Here is a 14,531-nt window from a genome sequence, read left to right as displayed (position 1 = left end):
TAGCAACTAGCACTGTACATGACACATAATAAATATTCAATAAATATTTATTGAATGGACTAATTAACTAAAAGATAAGTCTTGGGATGGGACTGTTTTCCTTTTCTCCATTCCCCATTCCTCCCTCAACAGGAATGCTACCAAGAACAAAATGAAAAAGGCTCTGCCTCAAGGAACCCTAATTTTCATGTATTGTAATAAAAACTATAACAAAACATATGTACAGATTAAAGTAAACAGGCAATGGAAGTTTTAAAAGTTTAGGGAAGAAGGATAGGCTCAATTTAGATCCATCACTTAAAGAGATAGAATGAACAAAACTAAGAGACCAATTTAATAGGAGTTCTGAGGAAGAAGTTTTTGTTTGGATATGTGGGCAGGTGGTTGTGCTGATGATAGGTACAGGGAATTAAGGAGGATCGGGTTTTAAAAATAAATTAATAATTCCATTTTGGATATACTAAGGTTGAGATGCCTGTATAGCTCTGAGGCAGATAAGTCCTACAATGTGTAAGTGACTGACTATGACTCTTTGGGCAGGTAGTCAACCACTCTAAGTTTTTTCACCTATAAAGCCTGAATATCACTCAATGAGTTGTGACATTGTATAAAAAACTGATTTGTTATCTTTTGGGGGTGAATTTTATTTCTAAAAAGAGTAAAAACTATTTAGAAGCAAATTTTATGAATAAAATTGGTGATCAATCTACATAAAAAATTTATGGTCATAAGTTACATGCTAAGTATAGTACTGTGCAGCAGTTGACAAATTGAAGGTAATAGTACTTGCAAATCCCTAAAGAAAACTTCTAAAGTTATTAATAGCTGCAATACTGAAAAAAAGAAAAAAGGTATCTATTTTGAAGAGTATGTTTAAAAACATTTGGTCCCAGCAACTGTTTTTGTAGATAAAAACAAACTGATTCTGAAAGGTATAAGGAAAGGCAAACATACCAGAATAGTCAAAATAATTCTACAATAAAAGAGCAAAGTTTAGAGGAATGACATTATCTGATTTCAAGATGTAACAAAAAGATTTAGTAATCAAGAATGTGTGGTATTGGCAAAGGGATAGAAACACAGATCAATGGACAGACAAGTAAGTCCTGAAATTAACGCACATGAATAGTCAAATAACTTTTGGCAAAGGTGCAAAGGAAATTAGTGGAGAAATGATACCATTTTCAACAAATGGTACTGGAATAAATAAATGTCGACATGCAAAAAAAAAGAAAAGATCATTTACATGTACCATGTATCACTTTTCACAAAAATCAACTCAAAATAGATTGTAGGCCTAAATGTGAAACACGAAGTTTATAACTCATAGAAGAAAACATAGGAGAAAACTTGGTGCGACCTTACATATGACGATGAGTTTTAGATTCAATACCAAAAGTACAAAATATGAAAGAAAAAACAATCAATAAACTGGATTTTATCAAAATTTAAAACATATATCCTGCTAAGCACACTGTTAAGAGAAGAAAAATACAAAACATGTACTGGAAGAAAATATTTGAAAACCACATACCTGAAAAACGACTTACATCCAGAATGTATAACGAACACTTAAAATTAACAAAAAGGAAACAAACAACCCAACTGAAAAAACTGGTCAAATATCTGAACAGACATTTTACCAAAGAAGATATACAGATGGTAAATAAACATATAAAAAGGAGCTCAATATCATCTGTCATTAGAGAATGGTTAATGTTCAAAATAAGAAAAAAAGCAAAACAAGAATGGCAATTCCAAATTGAGTAAGAAAGTATTAAAAAAATCAAAAGGATGGGAACATGTCAAAGGCATGTAGGAGCCACCTAAAAGAGTTTCCAATGGTCAAAGTTGGAATACTACACAATAGCGAAGATCAATAAAACTAAAAGCTGGTACTTTGAGAAGATAAACAAAACTGATAAACGGTTAGCCAGACTCATCAAGAAAAAAAGGGAGAAGACTCAAATCAAGAGGATTAGAAATGAAAAAGGAGATGTAACAACTGACACTGCAGAAATACAAAGGATCATGAGAAATTACTACAAGCAACTATATGCCAATAAAATGGACAACCTGGAAGAAATGGACATATTCTTAGAACAGCACAACCTTCCGAGACTGAACCAGGAAGAAAGAGAAAATCAAAACAGACCAATCACAAGCACTGAAATTGAGACTGTGATTAAAATCTTCCAACAAACAAAAGCCCAGGACCAGATGGCTTCACAGGTGAATTCTATCAAACATTTAGAGAAGAGTTAACACCTAGCCTTCTCAAGCTCTTCCAAAATATATCAGAGAGAGGAACACTCCCAAACACATTCTATTTGGCCACCATCACCCTGACACCAAAACCAGACAAAGATGTCACAAAGAAAGAAAACTACAGGCCAATGTCACTGATGAACATAGATGCAAAAATCCTCAACAAAATACTAGCAAACAGAATCCAACAGCACATTAAAAGGATCATACACCATGATCAAGTGGAATTTATCCCAGGGATGCAAGGATTCTTCAATATGCGCAAATCAATCAATGTGATACACCATATTAACAAACTGAAGGAGAAAAACCATATAATCATCTCAACAGATGCAGAAAAAGCTTTTGACAAAGTTCAACACCAATTTATGCTAAAAACCCTGCAGAGGGCTTCCCTGGTGGAGCAGTGGTTGAGAGTCCGCCTCCCGATGCAGGGGACAAGGGTTTGTGCCCCGGTCCGGGAGGATACCACATGCCGCGGAGCGGCTGGGCCCATGAGCCATGGCCACTGATCCTGCGCGTCCAGAGCCTGTGCTCCGCAACGTGAGAGACCACAACAGCGAGAGGCCCGCGTACCGCAAAAAAAAAAAAAAAAAAAACAAACCCTGCAGAAAGTAGGCACAGAGGGAAATTTCCTCAACATAATAAAGGCCATATATGACAAACCCACAGCCAACATCATTCTCAATGGTGAAAAACTGAAACTATTTCCACTAAGATCAGGAACAAGACAAGGTTGCCCACTCTCAACACTATTATTCAACATAGCTTTGGAAGTTTTAGTCACAGCAATCAGAGAAAAAAAGAAATAAATGGAATCCAAATCAGAAATAAGAAGTAAAGCTGTCACTGTTTGCAGATGACATGATACTGTACATAGAGAATCCTAAAGATGCTACCAGAAAACTACTACAGCTAATCAATGAATTTGGTAAAGTAGCAGGATACAAAATTAATGCACAGAAATCTCTGGCATTCCTATACACTAATGACAAAAAATCTGAAAGAGAAATTAAGGAAACACTCCCATATACCACTGCAACAAAAAGAATAAAATACCTAGGAATAAACCCACCTAAGGAGACAAAAGACCTGTATGCAGAAAACTATAACACACTGATGAAAGGAATTAAAGATGATGCAAACAGATGGAGAGATATACCATGTTCTTGGATTGGAAGAATCAACAATGTGAAAATGACTATACTACCCAAAGCAATCTATAGATTCAATGCAATCCCTATCAAACTACCAATGGCATTTTTCACAGAACTAGAACACAAAATTCCACAATTTGTATGGAAACACAAAAGACATCGAATAGCCAAAGCAATCTTGAGAACAAAAAACGGAGCTGGAGGAATCAGGCTCCCTGACTTCAGACTATACTACAAAACTGCAGTAATCAAGACAGTATGGTACTGGCACAAAAACAGAAATATAGATCAATGGAACAGGATAGAAAGCCCAGAGATAAACCCACGCACATATGGTCACCTTATCTTTGATAAAGAGGCAAGAATATACAATGGAGAAAACACAGCCTCTTCAATAAGTGGTGCTCGGAAAACTGGACAGCTACATGTAAAAGAATGAAATTAGAACACTCCCCAACACCATATGAAAAAATAAACTCAAAATGGATTAAAGACCTAAATGTAAGGCCAGACACCATCAAACTCTTAGAGGAAAACATAGGCAGAACACTCTATGACATAAATCACAGCAAGATATTTTTTGACCCACCTCCTAGAGAAATGGAAATAAAAACAAAAATAAACAAATGGGACCTAATGAAACTCCAAAGCTTTTGCACAGCAAAGGAAACCATAAACAAGACCAAAGGACAACCCTCAGAATGGGAGAAAATATTTGCAAATGAAGCAACTGACAAAGGATTAATCTCCAAAATTTACAAGCAGCTCAATATCAAAAAAACAAACAAACCAATCCAAAAATGGGCAGAAGACCTAAATAGACATTTCTCCAAAGAAGATATAGATTGCCAAGAAACACATGAAAGAATGCTCAATATCATTAATCATTAGAGAAATGCAAATTAAAACTACAATGAGATATCATCTCACACCGGTCAGAATGGTCATCATCAAAAAATCTACAAACAATAAATGCTGGAGAGGGTGTGGAGAAAAGGGAACCCATGAGAATGTAATGGGAATGTAAATTGATACAGCCACTATGGAGAACAGTATGGAAGGTCCTTAAAAATCTAAAAATAGAATTACTATACAACTCAGCAATCCCACTCCTGGGCATATACCCTGAGAAAACCATAATTCAAAAAGACTCATGTACCACAATGTTCATTGCAGCTCTATTTACAATAACCAGGACATGGAAGCAACCTAAGTGTCCATCAACAGATGAATGGATAAAGATGTGGCACATATATACAATGGAATATTACTCAGCCATAAAAAGAAATGAAATTGAGTTATTTGTGGTGACTGGATTGACCTAGAGACTGTCATACAGAGTGAGGTAAGTCAGTAAGACAAAAACAAATACCGTATGCTAACACATATATGGAATCTTAAAAAAAAATGGTTCTGAAGAACCTAGGGTCAGAACAGGAATAAAGATGCAGACGTAGAGAATGGACTTGAGGACACGGGGAGGGGGAAGGATAAGCTGGGACGAAGTGAGAGAGTGGCATGGACATATATACACTACCAAATGTAAAATAGATAGCTAGTGGGAAGCAGCCTCATAGCACAGGGAGATCAGTTCGGTGCTTTGTGACCACCTAGAGGGGTGGGATAGGGAGGGTGGGAGAGACACGTAAGATGGAGGAGATATGGGGATATATGTATATATACAGCTGATTCACTTTGTTATAAAGGAGAAACTAACACACCATTGTAAAGCAATTATACTCCAATAAAGATGTTAAAAAAAAAGCTGGAATACTCCAATCAACAAAATAACATAGTATTAGATTATAATTCAAAGTATTAAATGAATATCAGTGAGTCCATACAGATATAACTAAATAAAAAAATGAGGGATACAAATGTCCTGTACTGAAGAATTACAAATAATTTCTGTAGATATTCTCTGAGGAAGCTAGAACTCAATTAACCTCCTAGCCCACACTCCCCAGCCCCATCACTGAGTACGGGCTGCACTTTAGTGATTTGCTTCAAAGAGCAGAGTTTGAAAGAGGAATGTGGGTAACTTTACAGAAGAGAAACATGGCAAGTACTACCTTGGCCAGGTGACCAAGATTAACATCACTGGCTGTAAGTCATATTGATAGAAGATAACCTTGAAATGATGTGATGAAAATGGCATTTCACCCCTGTACTCTCTGTCCCATAAAACCAATACCTCAGTCTAATCATGAGAAAAACTTCAGAAAAACAGAAATTGAGAAACATTCTATAAAATACCTGACCAATATTCCAGAACTGTCATCAAAAACAAGGAAAGTCTGAGAAAATGTCACCCAGCAGAGTAGGCAACGGAGACATAGTAACTAAATGTCTATGGAATCCTGGATAGGATCTTGGAAAATAAAAAGGACATCAGGGAAAAGTAGTGAAATCTGAATAAAGTGTGGCCTTTAGTAAACAGTTGTATAACAATGTTGGTTTCTCCCCTGTGACATATGTACCATAGTAATGTAAGATGTTAGCAATAAGGGAAACTGGGTGAGGGTTATAGGAACTCTGTACTATCTTCACAACTTTTCTGTAAATCTGAAAGTATTCTAAAATAAAATGTTTATTGAAAAAAAAAGGTCAAGTAAAGATGGTGGAGTGAAATCTGAACACAGAAATCTATGTATCCCATCACATGCCACTTGAATGGAAGATAAAAATTAATCAAACAGCAAAGGAAGCAGGACATTATGTAGTAATTTTTTAAAGTAGGGATAAGGTGGAGAGTGGAAAATGATTTTGAACAGATTCAACTAACTTCTCTTTTTACACATGAAAATAGGTATTGAGAAGAGACAGTGACCTCACCAAATCCTGGAAATTTTTCACTAATACCACACAGCTTGGAAATAACCTGAGAGACCAATGAGTTGAGTAGACAGACCAGAGAAAAGTAAAGAAAATCTTCCTGCATTACTGAAGAATCTTTACAGAGGAAGCAAGTATCATCAGGGCTGGCCATTTTTTTTTTTTTTTTTTTTTTTTACTACACTGGTGGAACAAATAAAGCCCAAAAGAAATACTTCATGGAATCAGGATATCCACAAGATGAGACAGAGTGAGCCGTCAGAGCAGTGCAAGACACCAAACAAAGTCCTACAAGCAGAGGACAGAACTTCAAACAAAGTCAGTATCTAGCCCCAAGGAGGTCTTCCCAACTACTACTCTTACCCCACTGCCTTACAGCAATGAAGAAAAGTGGCCCAGAAGCAATACCTAGCCAAGAATCAGAGGAGAAGACAAATAGGTTTCAAATAATATGAAATGTTTATCAAGGAAAATTCACTTGCACTGTATCAGAACAAAGAAAAGTTCTTGACAATTTAAGCATGAGCAAGATGAAGAGAAATGACATGCCAACTATGAATTCACCACAAACACATGACAAAATATCATGCAAATGAGATAAAGATCATAATATAAAAGATAACATAAACCAAGAGAAAGAAGAAAATTGTCCTATCGTGGTTAGCATTCTAGAAAAACATAAGAAGAATATGAATTCAATAAAAGAAGTTCAAAGAGAAGATGCCAAAACAAAAGAGTAGATGAATAGGAAAATTGAAAACTTAAGGATAGACCTGAAACTTATATAATAAAAGAAAGAAAGAAAACTTAAGGGAACATTGAGAATAAATAAACAAACAAAATATTTAATAAATGAACTAGAAAGAACAGGGAATGGGACAGTAACAATTGGAATTACTAACTAAACGAAAGGCTTTAAGAGTATCACAGTGAATGCAGAGAAAAAGACAGGAATTTAAATAATTATGAAGAGATAATAGATAAGGATAAAAGTTCCCTATAAAAATAACTGAAGTCTCTAAAATGGAAAACCTAAAAAACAAATGTAAAATTTCCCTGAAATGAAGAATCAAATAGTCTTTAGAAAGGCATGCTGTGATTCTAAAAATATTAGATCAACACGAACATACTGATTAAGTTGTTCTACTTCAAGAATGAAGAATCATTCAAGTACCCAGGAAGAAAAAATTAAACCACCTATAAGTGAGGAAAAAAGCAATATGCTTGACCTCAGACTTCTTTTCAGCCAAACTCAATGTCAGAAAAGTCAGTAACATTTTTACAGTGTTTAGAATGAAAAAATACTTGAGCCAAGAATTTTATTCATAACCAATTTGAATATAAGGATAACAAACAGCCAGTCTGGAGTATGTTAAAGTAGAGAATAAAGTATTTATAAACCCTTCCTTAAAAAGCTATTTGAGGGCTTCCCTGCTGGTGCAGTGGTTGAGAGTCCGCCTGCCAATGCAGGGGACACGGGTTCGTGCCCCGGTCTGGGAAGATCCCACATGCCGCGGAGCGGCTGGCCCGTGAGCCATGGCCGCTGAGCCTGCGTGTCCTGAGTCTGTGCTCCGCAGCGGGAGAGGCCACAACAGTGAGAGGCCTGCGTACTGCAAAAATAAATAAATAAATAAATAAAATAAAGGTTAAACAAGGGGGGCACTTTGGCTATAGAATCCAATACAGCTTTTACAAATTCTTTAAAAAGTAGAATTCATAAAGAAAAAGAAAAAAAGGAGTTTAAAACTGTTATTTATTTCATAGCTGAGAGTCAAATAATATTGCTTAACTAAAACACTGCACAAAAAATACTGATGAGATTCCAACACCTTAATGTTTTTCCATCTCTTAAATTTAGACAGTTCTTTAGGGAATTAATGTATCTTACTGAGAGAAAACACTGCCTGAAGTTCAAAAATTTCTTCAGTTTCACTTCAATTGATTATTACTCTTCAATTCAAGTAACATTTATACAGCATTTGCTACAAGTCAAGTATTTTTCAATACTTATTAAATCATTTAGTCCTCATAACAACCAATATAAAATAGCCACTATTTCCCTGTTTTGTAGACAAAAAACAGTCCCAGAAACTCTGAATAATCTGTCCATGACTGTACAGCTAGGAAGCAAAAGAGTGAAGATTCAAAGGCAGGTACCTGTGTCTGGAATCTGTGCTCTTCACCTCTACAATATAATGCCTCTCAAATAAAACACAATGTAGAAAATGAATTTTTATCAAATTAATTCTATGTATGCATCTATTCAACCATCAACCATCTATCCTTCCAGACAGTAGTGTTTATATAAACAAAGAGAAATGTTTGTTATAATGTTTCCCTATTGATAAAGATATTCGGGAGTAGGCAGTGTGGAATTTAGCTAAACTTTTAAATTTATTTTTAGTTGTCAATGAGTTAATGTTTTATAATGAGTCTCTCCATCTACTTTTTGAATGAGCCTTCAAAAAAAAAATGAAACCATTAATATAAACAAAAGCCAAATCACATTACCTAGTCACAACCTGAACGCTACAATATTAATTATTTGATGCTTCTGTCTAATGAACCACCATGGGTTTTTTTGTCTTTTTGTTTGTTTGTTTTTTGGCAACGAACTGCAGCTTGTGGGATCTTAGTTCTCCAACCAGGGATCAAACCCGTGCCCCCTGCATAGGAAGTGCGGAGTCCACTGGACCACCAGGGAGTTTCCCACCACGTTTTTTTTGTTTTTTTTTTTTTAATAAATTTATTTATTTATTTTTGGCTGTGTTGGGTCTTCGTTTCCGTGTGAGGGCTTTCTCCAGTTGCGGCGAGTGGGGGCCACTCTTCATCGCGGTGCGCGGGCCTCTCACTATTGCGGCCTCTCTTGTTGCAGAGCACAGGCTCCAGACGCGCAGGCTCAGTAGTTGTGGCTCACAGGCCCAGTTGCTCCGTGGCATGTGGGATCTTCCCAGACCAGGGCTCGAACCCGTGACCCCTGCATTAGCAGGCAGATTCTCAACCACTGTGCCACCAGGGAAGCCCCCCACCACGTTTTAATTAGTGTTTTATTGTGATCCCTCAGAGGCTAGCACCATATTGGGCACAGCAAACATTTGATAAATATATTGAGGGATCAACATAAAAATATTAGATTACTACATTCTATCTATCTTGCAAGTAACATTTCTAGATGCTCTCGGGCCTTTCTACCCAAAGTGGACTCCTTAGATTAGCATCATTTGCATGACCTGGGAGCTTGAAAAAAGGCAGAATCTCAGGCTCCACTCCAGACGTTATCTAATAAGAATCTGCATTTTAACAATATTCCCCAAGTGACTGGAGTACACATTAAAAGTGGAGAAGTAATTCTTTCCAGAGCGTTGTTTCTCTAAGTGCAGTACATTATTTACCTATACCAGAATCACCTGGTTCGCTTGCTAAAAATGTAGATTCTCAGGCTCTACCCTATTTCAGGTGTCAGGTTTCAGTTTAGAACCCACAGCTAAAAGACGTAAAAAGTAGTGGAGAATAGGAATGAGCACAGTAAGCAGAGAGCAGTAAAAGAACCCAGAGCTGAAATAAATCAAGCAGGTGATAATAAGGAGAGGGAAGAAAAGAGGAGTCACAAAGGAAGGTAGAGTAAGGATATCAACAACGGAACTATGAAGAAATAAAGAAAGTAACTGTACTAAGAGTGTTGTGCATTTTTTTCTTTTCTTTTTTCTTTTTTTAGTGACTGAAAACGACTAGCATGCCAAAAGTTTTAGAAAAAGACTGTGGGGATATGGAATTTACCACTGTAACATATAAGCATCAGTAACATTTTTAAAGATGTAACCACCACATAATTCATGTACTTCATAAATGCTCCTAATGTCATATGTAGTTTTAAATGTGTACATACAGTTTTAGAGACATTTCCATATGCTTGGATCGTGCAATTGCTTCATCTCTCTCCTCATTGGCTAACTGCAGTCGAGACATAATAGCTTCATCACGTTCTCTCTGTGCAAAATACACCTCTTCAACCAGAGCTACCAAAATATATAATTCATAATTAATTAGTGAAAATAAAATAAAAATGTATACTTTTAGCAAAAATAAAAAGCAAAAATTATTTTATTCAACTGAGTTAGCATCAATTAATTTGTTTACTTGAGAAAACATTATCTTTTTAAGTTACTGCAAAATTGAGATACTATTTCATACCCATAAAAGCAAAAATTAAAAGGTCAAATAGTAAAAAATATTGAGCGTGTGAAACAAAGGAAACACTCAAATATACTGCAGATAGGTGTATATGTTTTGACAACCATCTAATGAGCAATTTGGCAATGCTGAAGTTGTGCCTAGTCCATAACCTGGCAAATCTCCTCTTTGGTATGAAGCCTAGAGAAATTCTTGCACATGTACACAAGGAAACATGTATAAAAATGCTTAGGAACAATGTATAAAAATGTTTATTTCAGCATTATCTAATAGCAAAAAACTTACAAATAACCCAACTGTCCAATAACTGGAGCAGAAATAAATAAATTACTATACATTAAAAATGGATGCATTTAAATGCAGCATTTAAATGAATTAACTATGGACAAATGGACAAATCTCATAAATGAAAATCTGACAAAAATAGCAAGTTGCAAAATAAAGCAAATCTATTATTCGTGGATAGACACAATTAGTAAAAAATATTAAAATAAACATGGAAATGATAAACACCAAATTCAGGACAGTAGTTACCTCAGTAAGATGATGGAAGGAGAGAAAAGAGGACAGTAAATGGGGGCAGAGTTGTGTTGGTTTAGCACTGAACATCTCCAGGGGCACCATTTATATCAATTATAATACAAATGACATCATGTAAATTTCTGCAGCACTATATAGGGAGCTTTTCTGTTACCTGAAATTGTCATTTCTCAAACTTAATTTCTACTTGAAATCTTACATAACTTTAAAAGTATCACTGTAATTTTAGACAGAAAGGGGCTCAAATACTTGGATCACTGAACCAAATTTATTTATACTGTCAAACCACAAAATAAACTTAGGAAAGACATTTGAAATGTTCTTTTAGGTCATAAAACACTAAGATTTGTCATAGATTAATACACTGTTAATCAAGATAGTTACTTTTATATTACTTAAATTATAAGTAGTGGAAAAGAAAGAAAACCCTGAGAAAAAAGCAACTGTATCTTTTCCATAATACAGTATAAAATGGAACATGCAATGGCAAAGCAAAAGTCAAAACTACTTCTAAGAAGCTAAGCCTGAGGGAAGATGAATAAATTAATTAATTCATCAAATATTTATCAAGCTCCTGTGGCAGTCATCAATCCAGTTTTAAGGAATATGAACATAGCAGTCTAAGAAGTCCTTGTCATCCTGGAGTATACATTCTACTACAGGGAAACAGACAGTAGAGAGTAAAACAGGCCAAAAATTAGGTAGGTAGGTATGTAGATAGATTGCTTTGAAGGAAAATACAGCCGTATCAGAGAAAAGAGTGATTTGGTAGATGGGGAATAGGGCAGACTATTTTAGAAAGGGTGGTCAGAAAAGACCTTTTTAAATAAGTGACATTTCAGCACATTCAAATAAAGAGTAACCATATTCATATTTGAAAGTAGACTAAGCTGAAGAAAAACCAAGATAAAGGTCCTAGAAGTATTAGCGATATAACAGCAATATGGCTGGAGCACAGACAGGGTGAGAGTTTTGGGAGATCACACTGTTAAGTCACAGCAAGGAATTAAGATCTCATCTAAATATGATGGTAGCCAATGGCGGTTTCTGAGCAAGGAAATGACAGCATCACATTTACGTTTAAAAAGGAATTCTGGCTTCCAGGTGAGAAGTAGTTCATAGGTGGGGCAAACATGGAAGCAAATTCCAGTAGGGAGACTATAGGAGTGGTTCAAGCAAGAGTTCACATCAATAACCCACAAGAATAACCCTTTCCCTGAAACTTTAAGCTACCTAGAAATAAATATCAACTTCTAGAATAGGAACAATGTTTCAGAAGGAAACTCCCAGAGATTAGCATTCAGTATGTGGAAGATGCAGGGATCACCTGCATCAATTTCCAAAAGTTGCAGGTTGGATTGATTGTACATGCCCCTTAACCCAATATTAGATTATTTTAAAAGTCCACATAAGAAACAATGAAATCCTGAATTAAGACAAGGGCAGCACAAAAGAGAAAGAAAATAGATTCAATTCATAACAAAAAGTATGTACCAAATTTCAGAGGAGAGAAAAATAGGACAGGTGACTTCACTAAGGCATCCCTCAACCTATCAAAAGGTAATCTCCATGAAACTCTGGGGTAACCAGGCTACTCTTCTCCTTACTGCTGCCACATAGATTCCAAGGCAAAAAAAAAAAAAAAAAAAAAAAGTCTTAGCCCAGCATTCAAGGAAAACTGGAGTCTAGTTCTAGCCTACCTTCCAGCATCATCTACCACCATATTCCCTTTAGAACAGTATTTCACAAAATATAGGATGTGAAACACATTTTTTAATAGTTATGTCACTTTAATGTATATTAGAAAACCATAACTAGCACATCAGACCTATAATTTCTGAGTGGCATTTAATTTAATGTCCAATTAAAATTCAAATTTCTTTAAATTACCCATATTGTTGAGGTAGATGCCAAAAAAGGGTAATTTTCCATTATTTCATTTATTTAAAGTTAATAACAAAAAAGAATGGCCTGGCTATTAAACTTAGGATAATGGTTACTAACTTTTGGAGGTAGTACTAGAAGGGAGGATGAGGAACTTTTCGTGATATCTGGTGATATTCTATTGGTAATATTTGGTTTTTTTACATCTGGGTGCTGGTTATATACAAGTGTGTTCACTTTCTGAGATTCATAAAACTGTACAGTTATTTGTGCACTTTTTGGGTACAGACGTTAAAACTAAAAAAATTCCATTATAATATATATTTATCTAGTTAAAAAGGTGAGATTTTTAAAGAAAAACATTAAGTGAATAACAGGGAAAAAGTTAGCATATATGATAAAATCTTCGAGAGTATATGTTAGGATTAAATTTTAAGCAACACAGCCTTGTCCTTCTGGTCAAGACAGGGTAACAGGATCCAAATTTGTATTCCCACTTAAAACAATTTTTTTTTAATGGACAAAACATGCATGGGATGACAGCTTTCAAGTTGATAAGGAAACAAAGACGGTGACCTGAGAGAGGAAGACAAGAGTTGAGCCCTACGACTGGCCCAGCTTAATACACTGAAAGTTTTCTGGACATGGCACAGGAAAGGAAGAATCCAGGAGGAAGCCAGCAGACTCCACAATTTGAAGAGAGAAGAGTCTAAGGAAAACAAAGCAGCTAGAATTCACAAGACAGACTATCAGAGGAAAAAACAGCTGCAAAGAGAGAAAGCTTTGGAGACATGCAGAGGGTATTCCTCAAGAAATCAGCTGAGGACTGAGCACACACACGTGAGTAAACTACCCATGCAGGGGAAAGAGCCACCTGAAAGTTTCAGAGGCATCAGTGCCCTGAGCTCCACAAAACCAAAAATAGTACGTGTTCCCACTAGCCGGATTGGAAAAACTCATGATTCATGATCTACTACATAGAATACACAGAAGGATCTTGCTTCAGTAGTGGGGATTAATTAAGTCTAGATTAAACACTGCTCTGGTAATAACCTACCTATCTTTAAAGCATGACCCAGAAGTAGTGACCTGTTTCCAAGAAACATAACTATGTCTCAGAACAAAGCTCAAAAATATTTTATAAAAATATAAAAATACCAGCTCCCAAAATGGTAAAGTTCATCATGTCTGGTATCCAATTATGAGACATGCAATCAAGCAGCAAAATTAGGACCCATAAAGAAAATTTAATCAGCTAAAACTTATCAACATTTTGTCAACTAATACATAACCTTGTTTCATGTATGTTTCTTTTTAGAAACACCTTAGTTAATATATATTGTTGATTTATTAGCACTGAACTCATGGCCAACAGGACAATAACTCATGCCTGAACAAAGTTTATCCATAACACACAACACAGTCTTCCGTGCTTCAGGAACATTAGATTGCATTTCAGCACGGAGCTGTTTAAACAGTGCAATCACCAATAGAAGGTACAAAAATGCAATAAATGTAGCACTAAATAAGCTGCAAAAAGGACACTTATTTATGATATAAGAGCTGAAACATAAAAGCAGAGTGTGGCCTTAAGATGATCAGATTGTTTTTCTTTTCTTGGTGTGTCACTTTGGTAATATTGATAGATTTTTAAAT

General features: G+C 35.6%; 1 protein-coding gene across 1 annotated transcript in view; it reads right to left on the bottom strand.

Moving 5' to 3' along the window:
- Window positions 1–14,531, bottom strand: part of MIPOL1 (mirror-image polydactyly 1) — a gene marked incomplete at its 5' end in the record, with an annotated part of 262,383 nt that overhangs the window by 208,530 nt on the left and 39,322 nt on the right. Inside the window, one exon of the mRNA XM_079699165.1 lies at window positions 10,147–10,276. Within this exon, the coding sequence (XP_079555291.1) occupies window positions 10,147–10,276 (130 nt within the window). The remainder of the gene's footprint in view (window positions 1–10,146; window positions 10,277–14,531) is intronic.

Source organism: Hyperoodon ampullatus (genome assembly GCF_949752795.1).
Source record: "Hyperoodon ampullatus genome assembly, chromosome: 3".
NCBI classification, from domain to species: Eukaryota; Metazoa; Chordata; class Mammalia; order Artiodactyla; family Ziphiidae; genus Hyperoodon; species Hyperoodon ampullatus.
This window is presented reverse-complemented; position numbering and strand designations above follow the sequence as displayed.